Source organism: Callorhinus ursinus, unplaced genomic scaffold (assembly GCF_003265705.2).
Source record: "Callorhinus ursinus isolate GAN/ISIS: 27379988/994484 unplaced genomic scaffold, GSC_fseal_2.0 scaffold4, whole genome shotgun sequence".
NCBI classification, from domain to species: domain Eukaryota; kingdom Metazoa; phylum Chordata; class Mammalia; order Carnivora; family Otariidae; genus Callorhinus; species Callorhinus ursinus.
Window position 1 is genome coordinate 156,570,438 of NW_027397066.1, and position 18,083 is coordinate 156,588,520.

Genomic DNA, 18,083 nt, shown 5'->3' on the forward strand with positions numbered 1-18,083 from the left:
TATGGAAGAATATTCTACAATGCCAATATTCCACAATGAAAAAGTCATTACACTTGAATGTAAAAGTTAAATATCCTTTCTTTTAAGAAATGTCCTAGGAATGCATGTGGTAGGGCCCACTGGTGTTTCTCCCCTTATATGTATAGATAAATTACTTCCCTGAGCTTCCATTTCCACAAATCGAGAAGAGAAATCACAATGGCTGTCCTACATATTGTGAGGCCTTAAACAGGATGATGTGTCTGAAGCTATTTTCTAAAGAGAAATAGACAAGTTTTAGGTGTTTTAATTATTGGCATTGCTGTAGAGACAGATGTCACCATTGCATAGAGACTCGTGACCAGCTATCTTTAATATGACTCTTCTCCAGCATATTTTCTGACCTTCTGTCTTTTTTGGGGGCACAAACACAGCCAGGCCTCACGTGCTTCTTGAGTGACTCTGCTGGACATGCTCATGTCCAACTCCAAAGGAGGTAGGCCTGGAAAAAGGCCTTGCTTACAACAAGGTTCTCGTTTTCTTGGAAGCTTACTTTTTTTTTTTTTTTTTTTAAGATTTTATTTATTTATTTGACACAGAGAGAGAGACAGCGAGAGAGGGAACACAAGCAGGGGGAGCGGGAGAGGGAGAAGCAGGCTCCCCGCCGAGCAGGGAACCCGATGCGGGGCTCGATCCCAGGACTCTGGGAATCATGACCTGAGCCAAAGGCAGACGCTTAATGACTGAGCCACCCAGGCGCCCCTGGAAGCTTAGTTTTGAAATGATTTCTGCTTGAGCATTGTTTTCAAGTAGGTCAAAACTAGATTTTGAATCTGTTAACTATAGCCCTTCTGTCCCTGAGACCCAGCTGTGTCCTGATTATTTTCTGCATCTGCATTCAAATCCTACCATTGTTTTAGTCCCAAAGCTGATCAGATGCCCTTACCTTGATTCATGTGAGAAATTGCCCATGCCTGCCACCTGGGGACCTCAGCTTTGTAGGTAGCATTTGGGCCTCCTTTGGTCTGAGATGTGCAATTTTTCCAGGAAGTGACATGCAGAGAAGTTGAGATTCATTCCATCTGCCATCTTTACTGTACTGTGTCCTCATTAGGAAAGATGTGACCCTGGCAGAATGATATGGCCTTCCCCTTGGTAAGCAGTTCATGCTGAGGGGTCATATGCTGAGGGGCTCCTAGTGCCATTATTTGTCTCTTAGAGACAAAAGACATCTGCTAAGACCCTTGTTCCTGAGTAAGATGAGTCATTCCATAAAGAAGATGATCTATATAAAGGGCTTACACGTTCCCTTGGCCTAAAGCTGGAAATGAGGAAAAATCTGAATGGATTAATGATGCATTGGTTTTGATCCATTGATCCAATGATTAATAATCTTAATTATTATACACAACCTTGGAGCTTTTGGACAAGGGGGAAAGAGAAAGGCAGGGGCCTCAAATGGAAGTGAATAAGGAGAAAAGAAGTAGACAGCAGAAAGGAAGCTGGGATGGGTACTCTGTAGTTATTTTAACCTTCTTAGAAGTTTCACTTTAAAGATAGCTTAGTTCAAATTTGCATTTGGATTTTCCTGGTTTATTGATCCTGAGACTAGTTCTCTTGACCATAGCTTCCTGATTGTTCATTGTTAAGGCAAGCTAAAATAAACATACATCCCCTGACTAATTGACAAATAGCATTTTTGAGCTCTAATCACAGGATAGAGAATTTACTCTGACCTAAATGCTTCACAAGCATTATATCCCTTAATCTACAAATAACTCTTTTATTGGCCCTATTTTGCAGATGAGAGAACTGATGTTCAGAAAAGAGAGTTGCCCAAGGTCACACAGTGAGTGTGCCAGTCATCTGTCAGTTTGCCCTCAGCTCCATACCTCACCTTGGCCCTGCTCGGCTCTGTAGAGGAACTACATATCCCAGACTCCCTTGCTGAATAGCTTCCAGGGAGTGTAGGCCAACGCGAGGTACTGGTGAAAAAGTGGAGGACAGGGAGAGGGGAGAATCAGAGGATTTTCCCTGGCATTCCCGGCCCTGCCTTAGGCAGCCTATCCCGTGGTGCTTGCATCTCCCTTTTGAATCTGGCTTCCGTTGGACAATGCCTCCCTCCCATAGTCTCAGTTCTCACCGGGCTGCCTCTGCTGCCATGGGTCTAAGCTTCTGCCAGATGGCCCTGGCTTCTTGGTTCTGGTAACAACATCTACTTGTGTCACTCCAATCCCAGAGATGATAATGGCTTCTTTCTGTTACTAATTTCTGGTTGCCTCATTGTCTCCTGCTAAGGACTAAATTGTGTCCCCCTCAAATTCATATGTTGGAGCTCAAACCCCTCAATATGACTATATTTGGAGATAGGGCCTTTATGGAAATGGTTAAGGGTACATGAAGTCATAAGAATGGGGCCCAGATGTGATAGAATTTGTGGCTTTATAAGAAGACAAATGAAATGATCTAGCTCTCTCTATCCCAGCCATGTAAAAACACAGTGAGAAAGTGGCTGTCTACAAGCCAGAAGGAGAGCTCTCTCCAGAACCTGACCATACTGGCATCTTGACCTTGGACTTCCAGCCTCCAGAACTATGAGAAAATAAATTCTGTTGTTTAAGCCACCCAGTCTAGGAGATTTTTGTCATGGCAGCCAGAGCTGACTAATATACTCCCTTTTCACTTCTCAACCTTGCCTTAACTTTGTGGTACCATTTCCCTGCATTAATTCCCATGCTGTGTGAAACCCTTAGAATGTTTTTGTTTTTTTCTACTCTTGAGTGACCTCTGACTTAGTAACTCAGCTAGGAAGTTCAGACCTGAGTTCCAAACCAAAATCTGTGTTTTTAAAAGCTATGTTATATTTCTTAGATTGTTTTCATTGTTTGCAGAGATTTGGGGGAAGATTTGGGGGAAGAGCCAAGTAAATAATTTGAAACCAAGGCTCTGTCTGACCAGTGCCACCGAAAAGGATGGAAATAGGAAAAAAAGTTTCAAGTTTTGAGAAGTTCTCAATATGACATTTCAGGCACAGCCTTTGTAGTTACGGGCAGAGGTTGGGAGTATGTGTAGAGATAGATCACTCTTGTTAGTGGCCTTGCTCCAATGTTGCAGCAAGGGGGGCAGGGATACTGTGTTTGTGCAATGTGGAAATTGATATTCCTTGCCAACATCATTAAATGAATCATGTGATGAAATGCCAAGCGTGGAACTGAACGGAGTGTTAGGGTGGCAATTAATTATATAGTTTTCTCTTTTCTGACAACACGTGGGATTATAGAAGGTCAATATGGGAAAGGTATAAGTCTCTAATGTTATTAATTTTCTCATCCTTTGAGAAGTCTTTCTCCTTTCTCCAGTAAGAGTTCACTTCTTTTTACCCAGTTTGAGGATGGGGTAAATACTTTGAAAGACCTCTTTCACTTTTTTCCCCCCAGACCTTGCATTTTGCATCTTTTAATGAGACTATTGAGATCCATGTCTCTTCCTGAGAACTACAAGCGTATCCTTCACAAAGGATATGAGGCAGAGCAGTTTGTTAATTGCCAGTGAGAAAGTGAAAACTTTAGGAATATTGGTGGCGATTTCATGGGCAGCTGGTTAAGAATGGAGATGGGCATCAGTCCTCCAAATGTCATGACCACATGATTTGTTTCTATTTATAATACTCATTCTAATGTGCTAAGGGAGTGAACCCAGTGGACGGACACGGTTAACTTCTTTCACAGGGGCATGGTGATTCGGAAGATAGACAATAATGCCCAGCAAAGGAAATTTCATTTCAAGTTATGATAGTAACAGAGGACAGTGAGTGGGTTATGGAAGTGAAATATCAAAATTTGCCCAAATTTCCAACAGGTTACGTTTAAGATACAGTTTTTATTAGAACTGTCCAAACCTATTTAATGATAGATACGTAGAAATAATTTCACTTGATACCTAATAATCGCTTTTCCAATCAAAATACTTTTCCTTGTTATCTCTAAGGAACAAATTGTTGATCAAAGATGATAGGCAGGTACAGTGGCTGTACCCTACAGAATACTTATGTTATAGGTGAGTAACTAATAGAAGAAACATTCATTTGTTTGCTCATTGCCTTCTTTAGAATGTGAGAAATGGAAAAAAATAGGGACATGAGGTGTTTCATGTACCAATCAGACCTTAATATACTTTATTTGGTAAAGAGGATTCCACAAAGTAAATTTACATATTCAGGCAGAGGATAATGGAACCTAACCGATAACCCAGGGGAACTGATGATAGATGTGATGTTTCTGCCATTTATACAGCAATGAGTTATAAAAGAACACTCCAGGAGGTCAGTTAATTCCTCCATAAACTAAAAAAAAAAAAAAAAGAGCAATGGGGACTCCTTAGGGCAGGCGAGGCCCAGTGGGCAAAGATTCATTCTAGAGGTGAACAAACACAGAATATATATTTGCTATCTTTTCTATAAATGTATGTAGTGGAAAAGGTATGGGCTTTATATGAGAACGGCCTGAGTTCTAATCCTTAGGCCCAAACTTCTGCAAAAAATGATAATGAAAATAATACTTGCACATATATTTCTTAGGAGGATTCAGTGATTTATTACAGGTAACGTGCCTGGCATGTAATAAGCTTCACAATTATTATTGTGATGAGTTATTTGGATTTGGACCTGGGCCTTCACCTTTCTGAAGGTCCATTCTAGGACAAAGGGCATTGAGATTGATATGACTCCTCAGAACTTGCACCGGTGTGGGGGGGTCAGATATTGGAAGGGTGGAAAGAAGGCATTGCAAACAGTTAAACCTGCCTGATGCATGCCTCAGGACAAAGTAACTTTTCCTGTCACTCTAGGTGCTCCATTATAAGAGAGGCAACTACTTTTCAGGCAGAAAAAAGGGGAGTTCAAAATCAGAAGCGAATCCAACTTTTAGGATTCTGTGATTCTAACTAACAAATAGTAAATAAAGTTCAAAGGTATATCTAGCTCTTCTTAAAGGTTTGCTACGGATTGAATTTTTGTGTGTATCGCTTCTAAATATGATAATTTAATATATGCTACAACTTTAATTAATACTTTTTAAACTACTACTACTACTCATAACAAGGAGAATTTACTAGGCACCTCCTATTTATCAGAGATAATGGTTATTCCCGGCTGTGTTTAAATTTGTAATTTTAATTGGGCCACTCCAAAATTCAGTTCAGAAACAACTGGGCAGTCTGGATTATAAGGATATCTGGAAAAAAGGATAGACAGTTTCCTTTTTCCTCCTCCAGATATCCACATATTACATATATAAGTGGATATAAATTAATAACTTTTAGCTTTTTATCCTTCTAAATATTAGCACATGCTATTTCAAGTTCTCTTTAGCTGAAATATTCTTTCTGGCTATGAACAAATTTTTGACATCTAAATTGAGAAAGGTTTAAAAACATTATCTCAGGATTTAAACTATCCTTGAGGTTTTCAAGTTAAAATGGGAGGTGTGGAGATATTGTGACTTATGGTGAGTTCCAGGCTTCCCAAGTCCAAGAGCGTATTACCATATTACTCTGTTTTTGTGCTATATTACTCTGTGTTTTCAACCAATCTGTGGTTTTCTGGAGGAGATTATAAAGTGTTAAAATTAAGGGTATTCAGAAGCCCTAATGTGAACAGGTAATTTTACCGTTTTCACCAAAATTCCCTTAAGAGATGAGAACCGAGAGGCACAGGGGTGGCTTAGTCGGTTGAGCATCCAACTCTCAATCTCAGCTCAGGTCTTGATCTCAGTCAGGGTCTTGAGTTCAAGCCCTGCACTGGGCTCCAATTAGACAAGGAGGTTAATTTCACTGACATCTCCTTTTCATGGCATCATCATGGCCTGCTCTTTATATGAATGTGAGAAAGCCCCAAGATAGAGCCTATGATATTTGCAGTTGGCCTCCAACTTGTGATCCTATGAATTTGATTCATAATCGGGAATTCCTGTGTCTGTCTTCTGAAAACAATATTGTCGCTCAAGTTCTTGGGCCCTTGACTCCTTTCCCTTAACCTTTTTCCTCCCCCATCTCCCCGTACTTCCAAAGCAAGACCAGAGGCATGGGGGTGGGCCTATGTAAGTGGTCTAACATCCTGCTTAGGTCTTCGGAATGATTACCCTCCCCTTAAATATTATAAAGAAAGGCTTTTGATCTAGTCAACTACTAATTTTTTTCAACTATGGTTTCTTCTAAAATAAGAATGCTCATTAGACTTAAGGAGTATTACCTAAAACTAATAACCTATTGAAGATATAATGTAATCATTTTTCAAAATACCTCAAATAAGAAGTAGAAGAGAACTCTGAGAGCCTTGCATTATGATGTGGAGCACAATCAATATGGATTTGGGGATTTAAAGTTGTCTTCGGGCACCTGGGTGGCTCAGTCGGTTAAGCGACTGCCTTCAGCTCAGGTCATGATCCTGGAGTCCTGGGATCGAGTCCCGCATCGGGCTCCCTGCTCAGCGGGGAGTCTGCTTCTCCCTCCGACCCTCCCCCCCTCTCATGTGCTCTCTCTCTCTCTCATTCTCACTCTCTCAAATAAATAAATAAAAATCTTTAAAGTTGTCTTCATAGGCCTAGCCCAAAATTATTTCTCTAATTCTCAATATTGTTTTAAATAATTTGCATCAAGAAACTTCTAAACCCCATGATTATGTAGGTGGATTATGTGGTGTCTAAGCAGCTGCTATGGTTTATTGTAGTGAAAAATGCTATTATCTTCCACTTATTTTTTTCTATGTGGATAATGAATATATTACAGTGTATCACTGTACACTGATGAAGAAATATATGTGCTTATGCAAACATGTATGTTTATACTGTATACTTATTCCGGTAAACTCGTTGTAATTGCAATCTGCATTGAAATCATAGATAAGGAAATTAATGTTCCAGTCGATTTCTTATGATGACATTACATAAATTCTGTACTTATAGCTTTGATCCAACTTAAAATGCAATATGTTCAGCAATGATTTTGATCAGCTATTATGTATCTTTTACAGTGCAAAATACTTCCCACAGGTATCATCTCATTTAATTACCTCAGCAGCCCTTTGAAGAGTATGTTAGTGCCCCTATTTTATAAGTGGAAGCTGCCTCAGTCTGTTCTGGCTGCTATGACAAAATGCCAGACCAGGTGGCTTATGAACAACAGAAATTTATTTTTCACAGTTCTGGAGGCTGGGAAGTCCAAGATCAAGGCGTCATGATTCAGTGTCTGGTGAGAACCTGCTTCTTGGTTGGAAGATGACTCTCTTCTCAGTGTCCTCACGTGGTGGGGGGAGAAGGGAGCTCCTTGAGTTTTCTTTTATCAGGGCACTAATCCCGTTCACGAGGGCCCCATCCTCAGAACATAAGCACCTCCCAAAATGCCCACCTCCAATACCATCATATTGGATGTTAGGACATCATGTACAAATCTGCAGGACACAAACATCCAGTCTATAGCAGAAGCTTAGAGGGATAAAATACAATGGACTCAAGACACAAAATTTAACTACCTACAGACCTGGGTCGTGAACTCCAGTCCATTGTTTTTGCCAAAGCTTTATTCTTCTAAGGCTAGAGGAGCCCTGGAAATGGACAAGTTTTGGGCAAAGCCAATAAAATAATTCGCTGAAAATAGCTCCTGTTTTCCCTTGAGAAAATCACATAAACCAACAGGAAAAAGTAACTTGCTCCAAACTGGAACAACCAATCTATTTGTTGTGGGAATGAATATCCCAATGTTTTAATACTGTCTCTGCACTGACTGGCAATAGAAGACAGTGTGCTAGAAATAACACTTTCCTTTTCCATTGAACATTAAAGTTGTCATAAGAAAAGTGTTTGCCACATTTTTGTACACTGCAAGCTGTTGTGGTAGAAGGAATCACGCTTAATTTGTATCTGGAGATTTTATTCTCATGATGCAAACAGTGACACAAAGAAGCAATATCACATCCTTTTTTTTTTTTTCTTAATGTAAAGAGATCTGTAGGCATATTAAATGAAAGACTCATGGCATAGATCTGTTTTCTTTCTTGCAATCCGAAGAGAAAGAAGAGACCACCCCAGAATCACCTTATAAATTGAGATGGCCACAGTGGATGGATTTGAGGGACAGTGTACTGCAAGGGGTTAAGCATAGATGCTCTGGAGCCAGAGTATCTGGATTAAATCCCAGCTCTATTACATACTAGCTGTGTGACCCAGAGAAAGTTAACATTTTTTTTTTCTGTGCCTCAATTTCCGATTTGAAAATTGAGAACTAATTAGCTTTGGTACTTCTTACAACATTTAAAATGAAGAAGTATCTCTAAGGCAATCTACTGAAAAGAAGAAATTCTATTTATCAATGGCTTAATGTCATTATAGCCTTGGACTGATGATAGTTAGGGAAAAAGCATTCTAACTTCATAAATACTTGGAGGTTTATGCTGAGTTTTTAAATGTAGTCTCTCCCTGTCACTGAACATATTTGAAAACATAATTTCACATTGCTTTCTCTTTAAATAGTAGTATAATAATTGGCATCGCCAATAGAATTAGTGAATTCCAGGAGAGAAGATCACTGTATTCCCAGGCCCTAGCTCATGATAAATATTTGTTGAATTAATGATACATCCAAGCAATCTGATACCTTTAGATATGTTGGCATGGCTTATTGAAGATATATTCTATTATTATTATTTTTTAAAGATTTCATTTATTTATTTGTCAGAGAGAGAGAGAGAGAGGTAGGCAGAGGGAGAAGGAGGCTTCCCGCCAAGCAGGGAGCCCGATGCTGGGCTTGATCTCAGGACCCTGGGATCATGACCTGAGCCAAAGGCAGACACTTAAGACAGAGCCACCCAGGCGTCCCATGATATATTCCATTATTTTTAAAGAGGACAGAACAGTGCTCTGGAATATGTGGAAGTATAATTAAAATTCTTTTATTCTCGGGGCGCCTGGGTGGCTCAGATGGTTAAGCATCTGCCTTTGGCTCAGGTCATGATCAGGGTCCTGGGATCGAGTCCCGCATCGGGCTCCCTGCTCCTTGGGAGCCTGCTTCTCTCTCTCTCCCTCTGTCTCTCATGAATAAATAAATAAAATGTTTTAAAAAAGGATTTAAAAAATTCTTTTATTCTCAGGAAAGAAAATGGGAGGGCTGAAAACAAAGTTGGAGTTGAAGGGACAAAGCCTCTAGTGCTGGCCTTGGGGAGGGCTTCTGATTGGTCCTGTCATTTGAAAACAGTATATGCTACAAAAAGGGGTTTCTAAGCTGTGGTAGCCTCAGGGGCCAGTGTTGGTAATGAAATGATTTTAGGTATAGACAAATGAATATTTTTATAGTAATGGCTATATATTTAGTCTTGTCTTTTCCTCCTCCCTTTCTTCCTTCCTTTTTCTTCCTTCCTTTCTTTCTTCCTTCCTTCCTTTCTTTTTCTTTCTTTCTTTTCTTTCTAGCCTTTTATTTTAAAGATTTTATTTATTTATTTGAGAGAAATTATGAGAGAGCGTGCGCGCGCGCACACACACACGCGCGCGCGCGCACACACACACACACACACACACACACACACGGGCGCGCGCCTGCACGCCCAGAGCAGGGGGGCGGGGCAGAGGCAGAGGAAAAAGCAGGTTTCCGGATGAGCAGGGAGCCCGATGAGGGACTTGATCCCAGGACCCGGGGATCCCAACGACGGAGCCACCTAGGCACCCATATTTATTTATTTTTTAAAGAGATTTTATTTATTTGAGAAAGAGAGGGAGAGAGAGAGCATGGGCGGAGGGGTGGTGGTGGGGGAAGAGGCAGAGGGAGAAGCAGGTTCCCTGCTGGGCAGGGAGCTTGACATGGACTTGATCTCAGAAGCCCGAGATCATGACCTGAGCCGAAGGTAGATGCTTAACTGACTGAGCCACCCAGGCACCCTCGTTAGTAGGTATTTTAAAAATTCAACAACACATCATATAGATCCAGTCTATTCCTGCTTCATTTTTTAAAAAGATTTTATTTATTTATTTGACAGAGAGAGAGCGAGAGCAGGAACACAAGCAGGGGGAGGGGGAGAGGAAGAAGCAGGCCTCCCGCCAAGCAGGGAGCCCGATGTGGGGCTTGATCCCAGGATACTGGGATCATGACCTGAGCCGAAGGCAGACGCTTAATGACTGAGCCACCCAGGTACTCCTCCATTTCATTTTTTAAAAAAAGATTTTATTAGCTTATTTGAGAGGGTAAGAGGAGAGAGTGAGCACGAGCAGGGGGAGGGGCAGAGGGAGAGGGAGAAGCAGACTCTCTGCTGAGCCGGGAGCCTGAGGTAGGGCTGGATCCCAGGACCTCGCTCAACCGACTGAGCCACCCAGTTGCCCCTCTATTCCCACTTCGTAAGAGCTCCGAGACTCTTCCCTGGGGAAAGGCTGCTGCATCATGGGTGCCAGTCTTTGTGGGACTCTTAAGACACTTATTGTGTTGCTGGCTGGGGCATGGGACATGTGTTGCTGGCCAGGGCATGGGACAAATGTATATTGTGTTTCTAACATTCCAATGGCGTGATACAAGTTTTGAGTTTAGTCAGCCCTGTGACTACATGATGATTCCTGCTACCTCCAGTCCCAGGGCTGTCTTAGCTGGTCTTCCCAACACCCACCTCTTCTGCTCATTCTTCCAACCTAGGAGTTGTCCTGAATTTTTCCAATATGCTCTTTTTAACTTTTCAATTCTACAGAGCTATCGTTAAGTTTTTGCTGATTATATTTAAAAATTATTTTACCATGGATGGCATGGATATTACTTCAGAAAAATTAGTGTTTTAACATTAAACTTGAGTTTTTAAAGGAAAATGTAAATACACCGTGCAAATGATATGCAGATACAGCAAAAATTGTGAGGATTGGCAAGTGGCTAGTGATTGGGAAACATCATTGCAAATACTGATATTAGCAATGAGCTTCCTGGGTGCACTTAGGAATTAAAATTGGGGTATCTTGAAAAGCCATTAAAAAGAGCATCGAGGATTATATTATTGGGATGATCTGATTGATAAGAAAAATATGGATTTGAAACAAACAACATATTAATTAATAAGTTAGTAATGCTCTTAAAGGTCTAGAACAGATACATATTGAAAAGGGAGTGGTATTATTTCCTTGTTCAAGATCAGGCTTTTTTTTTCAAATCTAAAAACACTTCTTTGCCTATATGAGAGAAAACCATTTTTTTTTCTGAGTGAAGTATTTTATTTTTGACATTATTTTTCCCCAATTAATAAAACACCAAAAGTATAAATCTCTGTCAACCAAATCAAGAATCAGTGCTGCAGAAAAGGAGTGTGTGTGTGTGTGTGTGTGTGTGTGTGTGTGTGTGTGTGTGTGTGTGTATGTTTGTGTTTGATATTTCTTGTTAGGACTGTTAACGATTTCAGTCCTGCTTTTTCTGGACACATTGTTATAAATGCTGTGATTCCCTTTGCCTCTCAACTCCAAGAAACACATTATGACTCCGGAGTTGTCCCTCTCACTTTCACATTCTGAGTTTTGGTTTGGGGTTAAAACATTTGGAAATTGAAGACTTTTATCCCACGAATCTTGCTTTTTTATCTGATGCTTGAATTTTTATTTCAAAAATACACATTTAAAATGTTGAGGTGGATATTGGGCTAAATAAAGGTTTTGACACCTGAAGACGTTTTTGGCGGTTATGTTTTCTCAGTGATCCCCTCAGGGAAATAATAAGAAATGCAGGTCACTTATAACCGCCCCCACACCAAATAATCTACTCTAGGAAAAGAAAGGGTCAGGTAGTGGAGATTTCACTTGGAAATGACACGACACCATGCAATTTACTATGTTTCCAATATGACCTTTATTGAGCAAGTACTGCTGTGACATTTAACATCAATCAACGAAAGGTTGCAAACTGTGCATGTCAACGAGGTTCTCCCATGAACAAAAGTCCTTTTTAAATGCACCAGTGAGGTAAACATAATTATTCATATATAGCTTTCTTAAGGCTAAGAGAGTTCTGTGTTTCATTTATTATTTTTGGCTCAGTTGGTTCTTTGCATAATACATCTCAAGACATCCCCCCCCCCCCGAGTACCCCCCTTCCAACAGCTTAGGAAATTGGCCAATTCCCCAGGTACGTACAATATCATGCATTTCAATCACCCAAAGACTGAGGAGGGAGCACCCTGAGCTTGCATGCAGTTCCCTCATATTGCACAAAGTAAAATACAATGTCTGGAGCCCCCATGGGAGAACCCGTTCTGTTTTGAAGCTGTCAATCACATGCATATTAAAATTGTCATATGGCTTAACCTTTTACAATGGACTCAAATATTAGTCACTCTGGGTGACTTCCTTTACTATGGCGTGTGAAGTGACCTTCTCTACCTTTTTGGTAGACACTAGCTTCTCCTCAAAGGTCTCTTCATGCTCTTCGACCTTTTGAGTGACGGTTACAGATTTAGTGATGTATTTGGTAGCACCATCGCTCCCCTCACTGGTGATTTTTTCTATCTTTTTGGTCACCACCACTTTTTCCTCACTTCTGTCTCCCCCCTTCTTTTCATCTGCTGGGCTCAGGTCTAGCCCATTGGTGACAACCGCTTTCTCCTCTTCTCCCCCACTGCCTTTCTCCTTCGTTTCCTGCTCTTCCTCCTTTCCTTCCACCTCCCCATTTACCGCTATGTCTTCCTTCCTGGATTCCTTGGAACCCTGATCACCTCCTTCCTCCTCACTTCCCCCCTCCTCTTCTGCCTTCTCCTTCTCCTTCTCCTTCTCCTGAGGCTGTGGCTTCTCCTCTTTGGCATCCTTCTCCAAGCTCACCTTTACAGATTTGGTGACGGTGCTCACCTCCTCCGCCACTTCCTCCTTTACTGGGGACTCTGCCTTCTTCTTCTCAGGCACGTCTTTTGGCTTCTCCTCCTTTTTCTCCACCTTCTCTTCCTTGGGAGATTCCTTTCGTTCTTTCTTTTCTTCCTCCACTTTCTCTTCTTCCTTTTTCTGCTCGGCTTTCTCAGCTCCAGCTTCTGCTTTTGGTTTTACCTCTTCCACGGGTGATTTTGGCAGGGGAGACTTGGCCTTCTCCGGCTTTTCCACCTTGGCTTCTGCCACCGGCTCCTCCTTGGGAGCCACCTCTTCCCGCTTTTCTTCAGTTTTCTTTTCTTCCTTAGCTTCAGCCTCCTCTCCTTCACCTTCGGCCTCTGTTTCCCCTTCCTCTTCCTGTTCACCTTCCTCTTTTTCACTGGAACCTTCCTTCTCGGATCCTCCTTCTTCGGCTTGGTCTGATTTGGCACCCTCCTCTTCCTCTTCTTCTTCCTCTTGGCCTTCCTCTTCCTCCTTTTCTCCTTCTTCCTCCTCTTTAAGTTCAGGCGCAGCTGCTTTCACTGGAGACTTTTTGGTAGCTACGACTTCCTCTTCAGCTGGTTCCTCTTCCTTTCCTTCTGCCTCTTCTTCCTTCTCTTCTTTCATGGACACTGCCAGTTCCTCTGCAATGGCTGTCAGGGCATCTTCCATTTCTGATTTCTCATCTTCCACTTTGGTTTCCTCTATGATCTCCTCGACAAATTTGTGTTGGACCTTTAGCTTAGGAGCCTCTACCTTGGTTTTCTGAATCTTACTGGATATTGTGACTGAGGGCTGTCGGTGTGTATACAGCGGCCCAGTGATGCTTCCTGCAAATGTGCTAAATCTGGTCTCTTCACCCTCCAGCAGTTTTCTAAGGACCGGATCAAAAAAGACACAACATAATTAAAATCTCAGTGGCCTTCTGAGTTTCATTACGTTATGGGTAATTGCAGCAGGTACCTTTCAACAAATAGAATGACATAAATAAAAGATTCTGGATACCTGCTATCATTTCACTGGTCTACTGTGTCATATCCAGAGATTCTCATGGACCACCAGCCAATCACCTGCTGCAGTAACTGACCACACCCAACAGTCCACTAACACACCCAGCCACCAAATCTCAGCTCTGCGGCAGTCTATTTGCTGCACCATGAATGTGCTGAAAAGCTCCCTCCTGGCCAAAAAAACATTAGTGACCTTCTTGAGCATTTGGCCTTTCAGGATGTACACTAAATTTCTTTTAGCAAATATAATGTTCAACAAATCTAGAAAACCGTTTAGCGTATATCAGAATTTGGGATATGTCAAGTTATAAATTGGTCTGCAATTTTAATCATAAAGTGTCTATTTAATATATAACTATTCAGCTTTCCTGAAAAGAGAGAGAGCCGTGAATGCAATTTATTCCTGTAATGTTATGATGATGACCTTTTGGTAGTAGAGAAAGTGTTTAGTCGAGGATTTTCTCCTATGAACTTAGTCAACAGTAAGGTGACATCAGTTAGCAGACTTGTAATCTCTTTTCTCTCCCTGGTTGTGTATCTAGGTCTGCAGATATAAATCTAAATAAAATAGAATATACATATGTTCTCTCTATTCTATCTAATATATCTAATATATTCTATCTAATATTTGTGTGTATATCATCCTATCAATCTATAGCTGTTCTCAGCCAGATGATGGCAATAGTAAGCTGTAACAGAGAAACAGAAATTGAATGTCCTGGAATTTGTCCTTGACATTATAAAGTCGAAAAGCTGAAACCACTATATGAAATATTAAAAAATAAAATTCCGTTTTTGTTTCAAACAGTTGGAAAACATTTTTCACTAAAATAAAAAAGTTTAAGCATAAGCACTGAAATCAGTCAGTGCTATCCTTCAAAACATTTTATTTAAATACTTATTTTAACTCATGTTTACTCTTTTAAAGCTGTGTAGAGTGGTAAAACCACATTTACAATTCTTTAGAATATATATACTTTTTTAATTAAGAAAGAAAGCCACGGACTGATTTAAGATCCCGGCCACCTGCTTGCTTTAACTTAAGTGATGGGGTTCCTGCCAAAACAGCCTCCGCAGTGCGGTAAGTATTTCCGCCGGGTCCGCCCGGTCCGTAGTGAGCACGGTACCTGTACGCAGCGATCTCAATATCCAGAGCCATCTTGACATTGAGGAGGTCCTGGTATTCTCGCAAATGACGAGCCATTTCCCACTTTGTGCCCCGGAGCTCATTTTCCAACTGCTGGATGGTGTCCTGAAATAGACACAGCCAGAGACTCATCCTTCCAACAGCAACTTCTACCTCCTCCCCCCACTTCCCTCCAGTTCTGTAAGCCCTGTAGCTTCCAGCCCCTTAAAACGCAAAAACAAAAACAGATAAAACAAGGGAATTATCAAATAAATAAACAGGATCTATTAGACAATATGAGATTTCCTGGGCACACCACGCATTGAGACCAGTGGATCTAGAACTCGTCTCAGCAGCAAACAAACGTGTTTGGGAAAACCCCTCGGCCGACCTGGCCCTTCTCATCTGAGCCTTTTGGGCTGAAGCCAATTTTAAGAGTTTTCTGATCACGGCCGGAAAAGTTGAGGATATATGAGTTTCTGCACAAGCTATTCTAAACTTGCTGCTTTGTCAACAACTTGAACGTGTACCTCCTACTTTAAAACTAGACCTCCCGAGGAAAAAAGCACGTTTTTGTAAAAGGTCAGGGCTCTTAGGAGCTGGAGACGGTGGATGGGGGCGGAGTGGAGAAGGATGGGGAGGGGCGAGGACGCTTTGCGCATCGAACTTGTTCGGCGTCGCGCGCGCGCACTGGCCTGCGGCCGCCAGGGAGCGCGGCGGAGAGCGCGCCGAGTCGCGTGCCTGAGTGTCGGGGGCGCGCGGCGCTGGCGCTGGCGCAGGCTGGCCGCGCAGTCGCGGTTCCTACCTGGTAGCTGCTGAGGTCGTGGTTATGGCGCTCCTCGATGTCGCTGAGCTGCCGCTCCAGGGACTCCTTGGTGCCGCGCACTGACTCGAGCTCGATGCTCTTGGACTGCAGCTGGCGCCGGTACTCGGCGATCTCTTCCTTGGCGGAGCGGATGGCCTCCTTGTTTTGCTCGGCCGCCTCCGTGAGCTTGGCGTAGCGGCACTTAAACCACTCTTCCGCCTGGTGCATGTTCTGGTCGGAGTGGCATTCGAGCTGGGAGCGGATCTCCTTCAGCGCCGACGAGATGTCTGTCTTCAGGTAGTCTTTGCGCTCCACCGTGATGTGCGACGCCTGGATCTGGGCCAACAGGTCGGCCACCTCCTCCTCGTGATTGCTCCGCAGGAAGGCCACCTCATCCTGCAGCGACTGCACCTTCTTGTCCAGCTCCACCTTGACCAGCGACGCCTCCTCGATGTCTTTGCGCAGCGCGCGGATGGCCGCCTCGGTGTCGTCGCGCAGCCGTGCCTCCTCCTCGAAGCGCTCCTTGAGCCGGTGGATGTCTTCCTCCAGGTGATCCGAGTCCAGCTGCACCTGAGCCTTCTCGTGATTCACCAGCTCGAGGGTCGCGCGCAGCTCGCGGATCTCCTGGTCGTACGCGTCGCCCAGCTGGGCGTGCGAGGCCTGCTTCTGCCGCAGCGCCTGGATCTCCGCCTCGATCTCCTTGTTCTGCTGTTCCAGGTAGTGCACCTTCTCTATGTATCCCGCGAAGCGGTCGTTCAGCCCCTGCAGCTGCTCCTTCTCGTTGGAGCGGGACAGCTTGTAGTCGCCGCCCGGCCCGGAGCCCCCGTTGAGCAGCGACGAGGACTGGCTGAAATCGAGGCTGCTCTCAGCAGAGCTGAGCATGGCCGAGCTGTAGGTGAGGCGCGGGCCAAGCGCGCTGCGCTTGTAGGAGGAGGACACGGTGCTGGGCGAGCCGCGGGACCACGACTGCGAGCGGAAGCCGCTGGACGGGGAGCCACTAACGCGGCTGAAGCTCGAGCGGGTGTCGGTGACCCGCCGGTAGGCGGACGGGTTGCCCAGCGAGTCCAACGTGTAGCTCATCTTGGAGGCCTCGGGGCGTGTGGCTGTCACAGCGTTCTGCTGGTCTCGCCGCAGCCCATTTATAGCCGCGGCGGCTGGTCCCGGGCCAGGGCCCCGCCCCGTGGAGGCGGCGGCCGAGGAGGCGGGGACTGCGGGCACCGGGCCGGGGGAGATGAGGGGGGTAAAGACGGCTTAGCAGTGATTCAGCGCCGGCTCCACGTGGGCCCACGCCGCATCGGACCCCGGACTTTGCTGCCCGGTCCCGGCCCCTCCCCCAACTCTCCTCTTGGTCCCAGACCACTTGTCGCCCCTCAAGCCCCCTCTCTTCATTTCTCTTCGCCTTCAGATTGCGTTTTAAACCCTCGGTGCGAGTATTCACGCAACGCCCTTTCTTTGTCTAGTCACTCTTCTGCCATTCGGGCAGCTTTTCTCCCGACCCGCTGGCCACCGTGTTCTTTTCTTATACCCACGGCTTTTCTTTTCTTTTGCCTTTTCTCCATTACTTTTTTCTTTACCCATCTTCTGTGCTGAATCTCTTTCCCTTCTTTTGGGCATCTCTTCGCTCTCTCACGTTTAGCCTTCTTTGGTCCCACTCACTCCTCAGCCCCTTCCTCCTGGGCCTTTTTCTTCCCGTCCTTTCCTTCTCCCCTACTCCTGCCTCCCCTCCCCCTACTTTCCTCCCCTCCCCCATCCTCATTTCCCCTCGCCTCCCTCCCCTTCCCCCATTCCTCCTTTTAAAGCAGCCCGGGATGAGCGCAAGCCCAGAGTTGGGCCTAGAAGAAAAAAAACAAAAAGACTTTGAAGAACAGTCGGGCCTGAAGGCTTCGGGAAGGGGACAAAGAGAATGGGCCTGGGTAGTTATTTGTATTAAAAGTGGGATGTGGCGCTACTTTCTGCTTAACGTTTGGGGGACGACCGCAGCTTCCGCAGGGGCAGAAGGTAAGGCGCTTGTGCTCGCTATGGCGCCGGCAGCACCAAGGACAGCGCCCAGGCCGCCGAGCCGGAGACTCCGCTGCCCTGGGGGCTTGTCACCCAGCGGGGCCTGTCAGATTGGCGGGGGTTTCCTTCCCCCCCTTCTCCCCGAGTAAATACAATTAAAGCCTGTTTGTAGTGACTCTGTTTGCAGGAGCCAAGCTGGAATCGAACACTAAGATTTCTCTGCAATGCAGAGTTGGCACAATGAACCGATTGCAGATTTTGGAAACAACTAAAATTCATTAAAGTCAGGTAACAGAAATAATATTCTTGCAGCCCAGTTTGAATTTTCTAAC

The 18,083-nt window shown here is 44.0% G+C and overlaps 1 protein-coding gene across 1 annotated transcript; it reads right to left on the reverse strand.

Annotated features, from left to right (window-relative positions):
- Nucleotides 1-11,816: 11,816 nt before the first annotated feature.
- On the reverse strand, nt 11,817-16,956 carry NEFM (neurofilament medium chain). Its single transcript, XM_025874024.2, has 3 exons — nt 15,754-16,956; nt 14,950-15,074; nt 11,817-13,686 (listed from the first exon to the last, which is right to left on the reverse strand). Exons 1-3 carry the CDS (start codon nt 16,831-16,833, stop codon nt 12,306-12,308), a joined length of 2,586 nt encoding a protein of 861 aa, XP_025729809.1. The 5' UTR covers nt 16,834-16,956; the 3' UTR covers nt 11,817-12,305.
- Between the last annotated feature and the right edge of the window lie 1,127 nt (nt 16,957-18,083).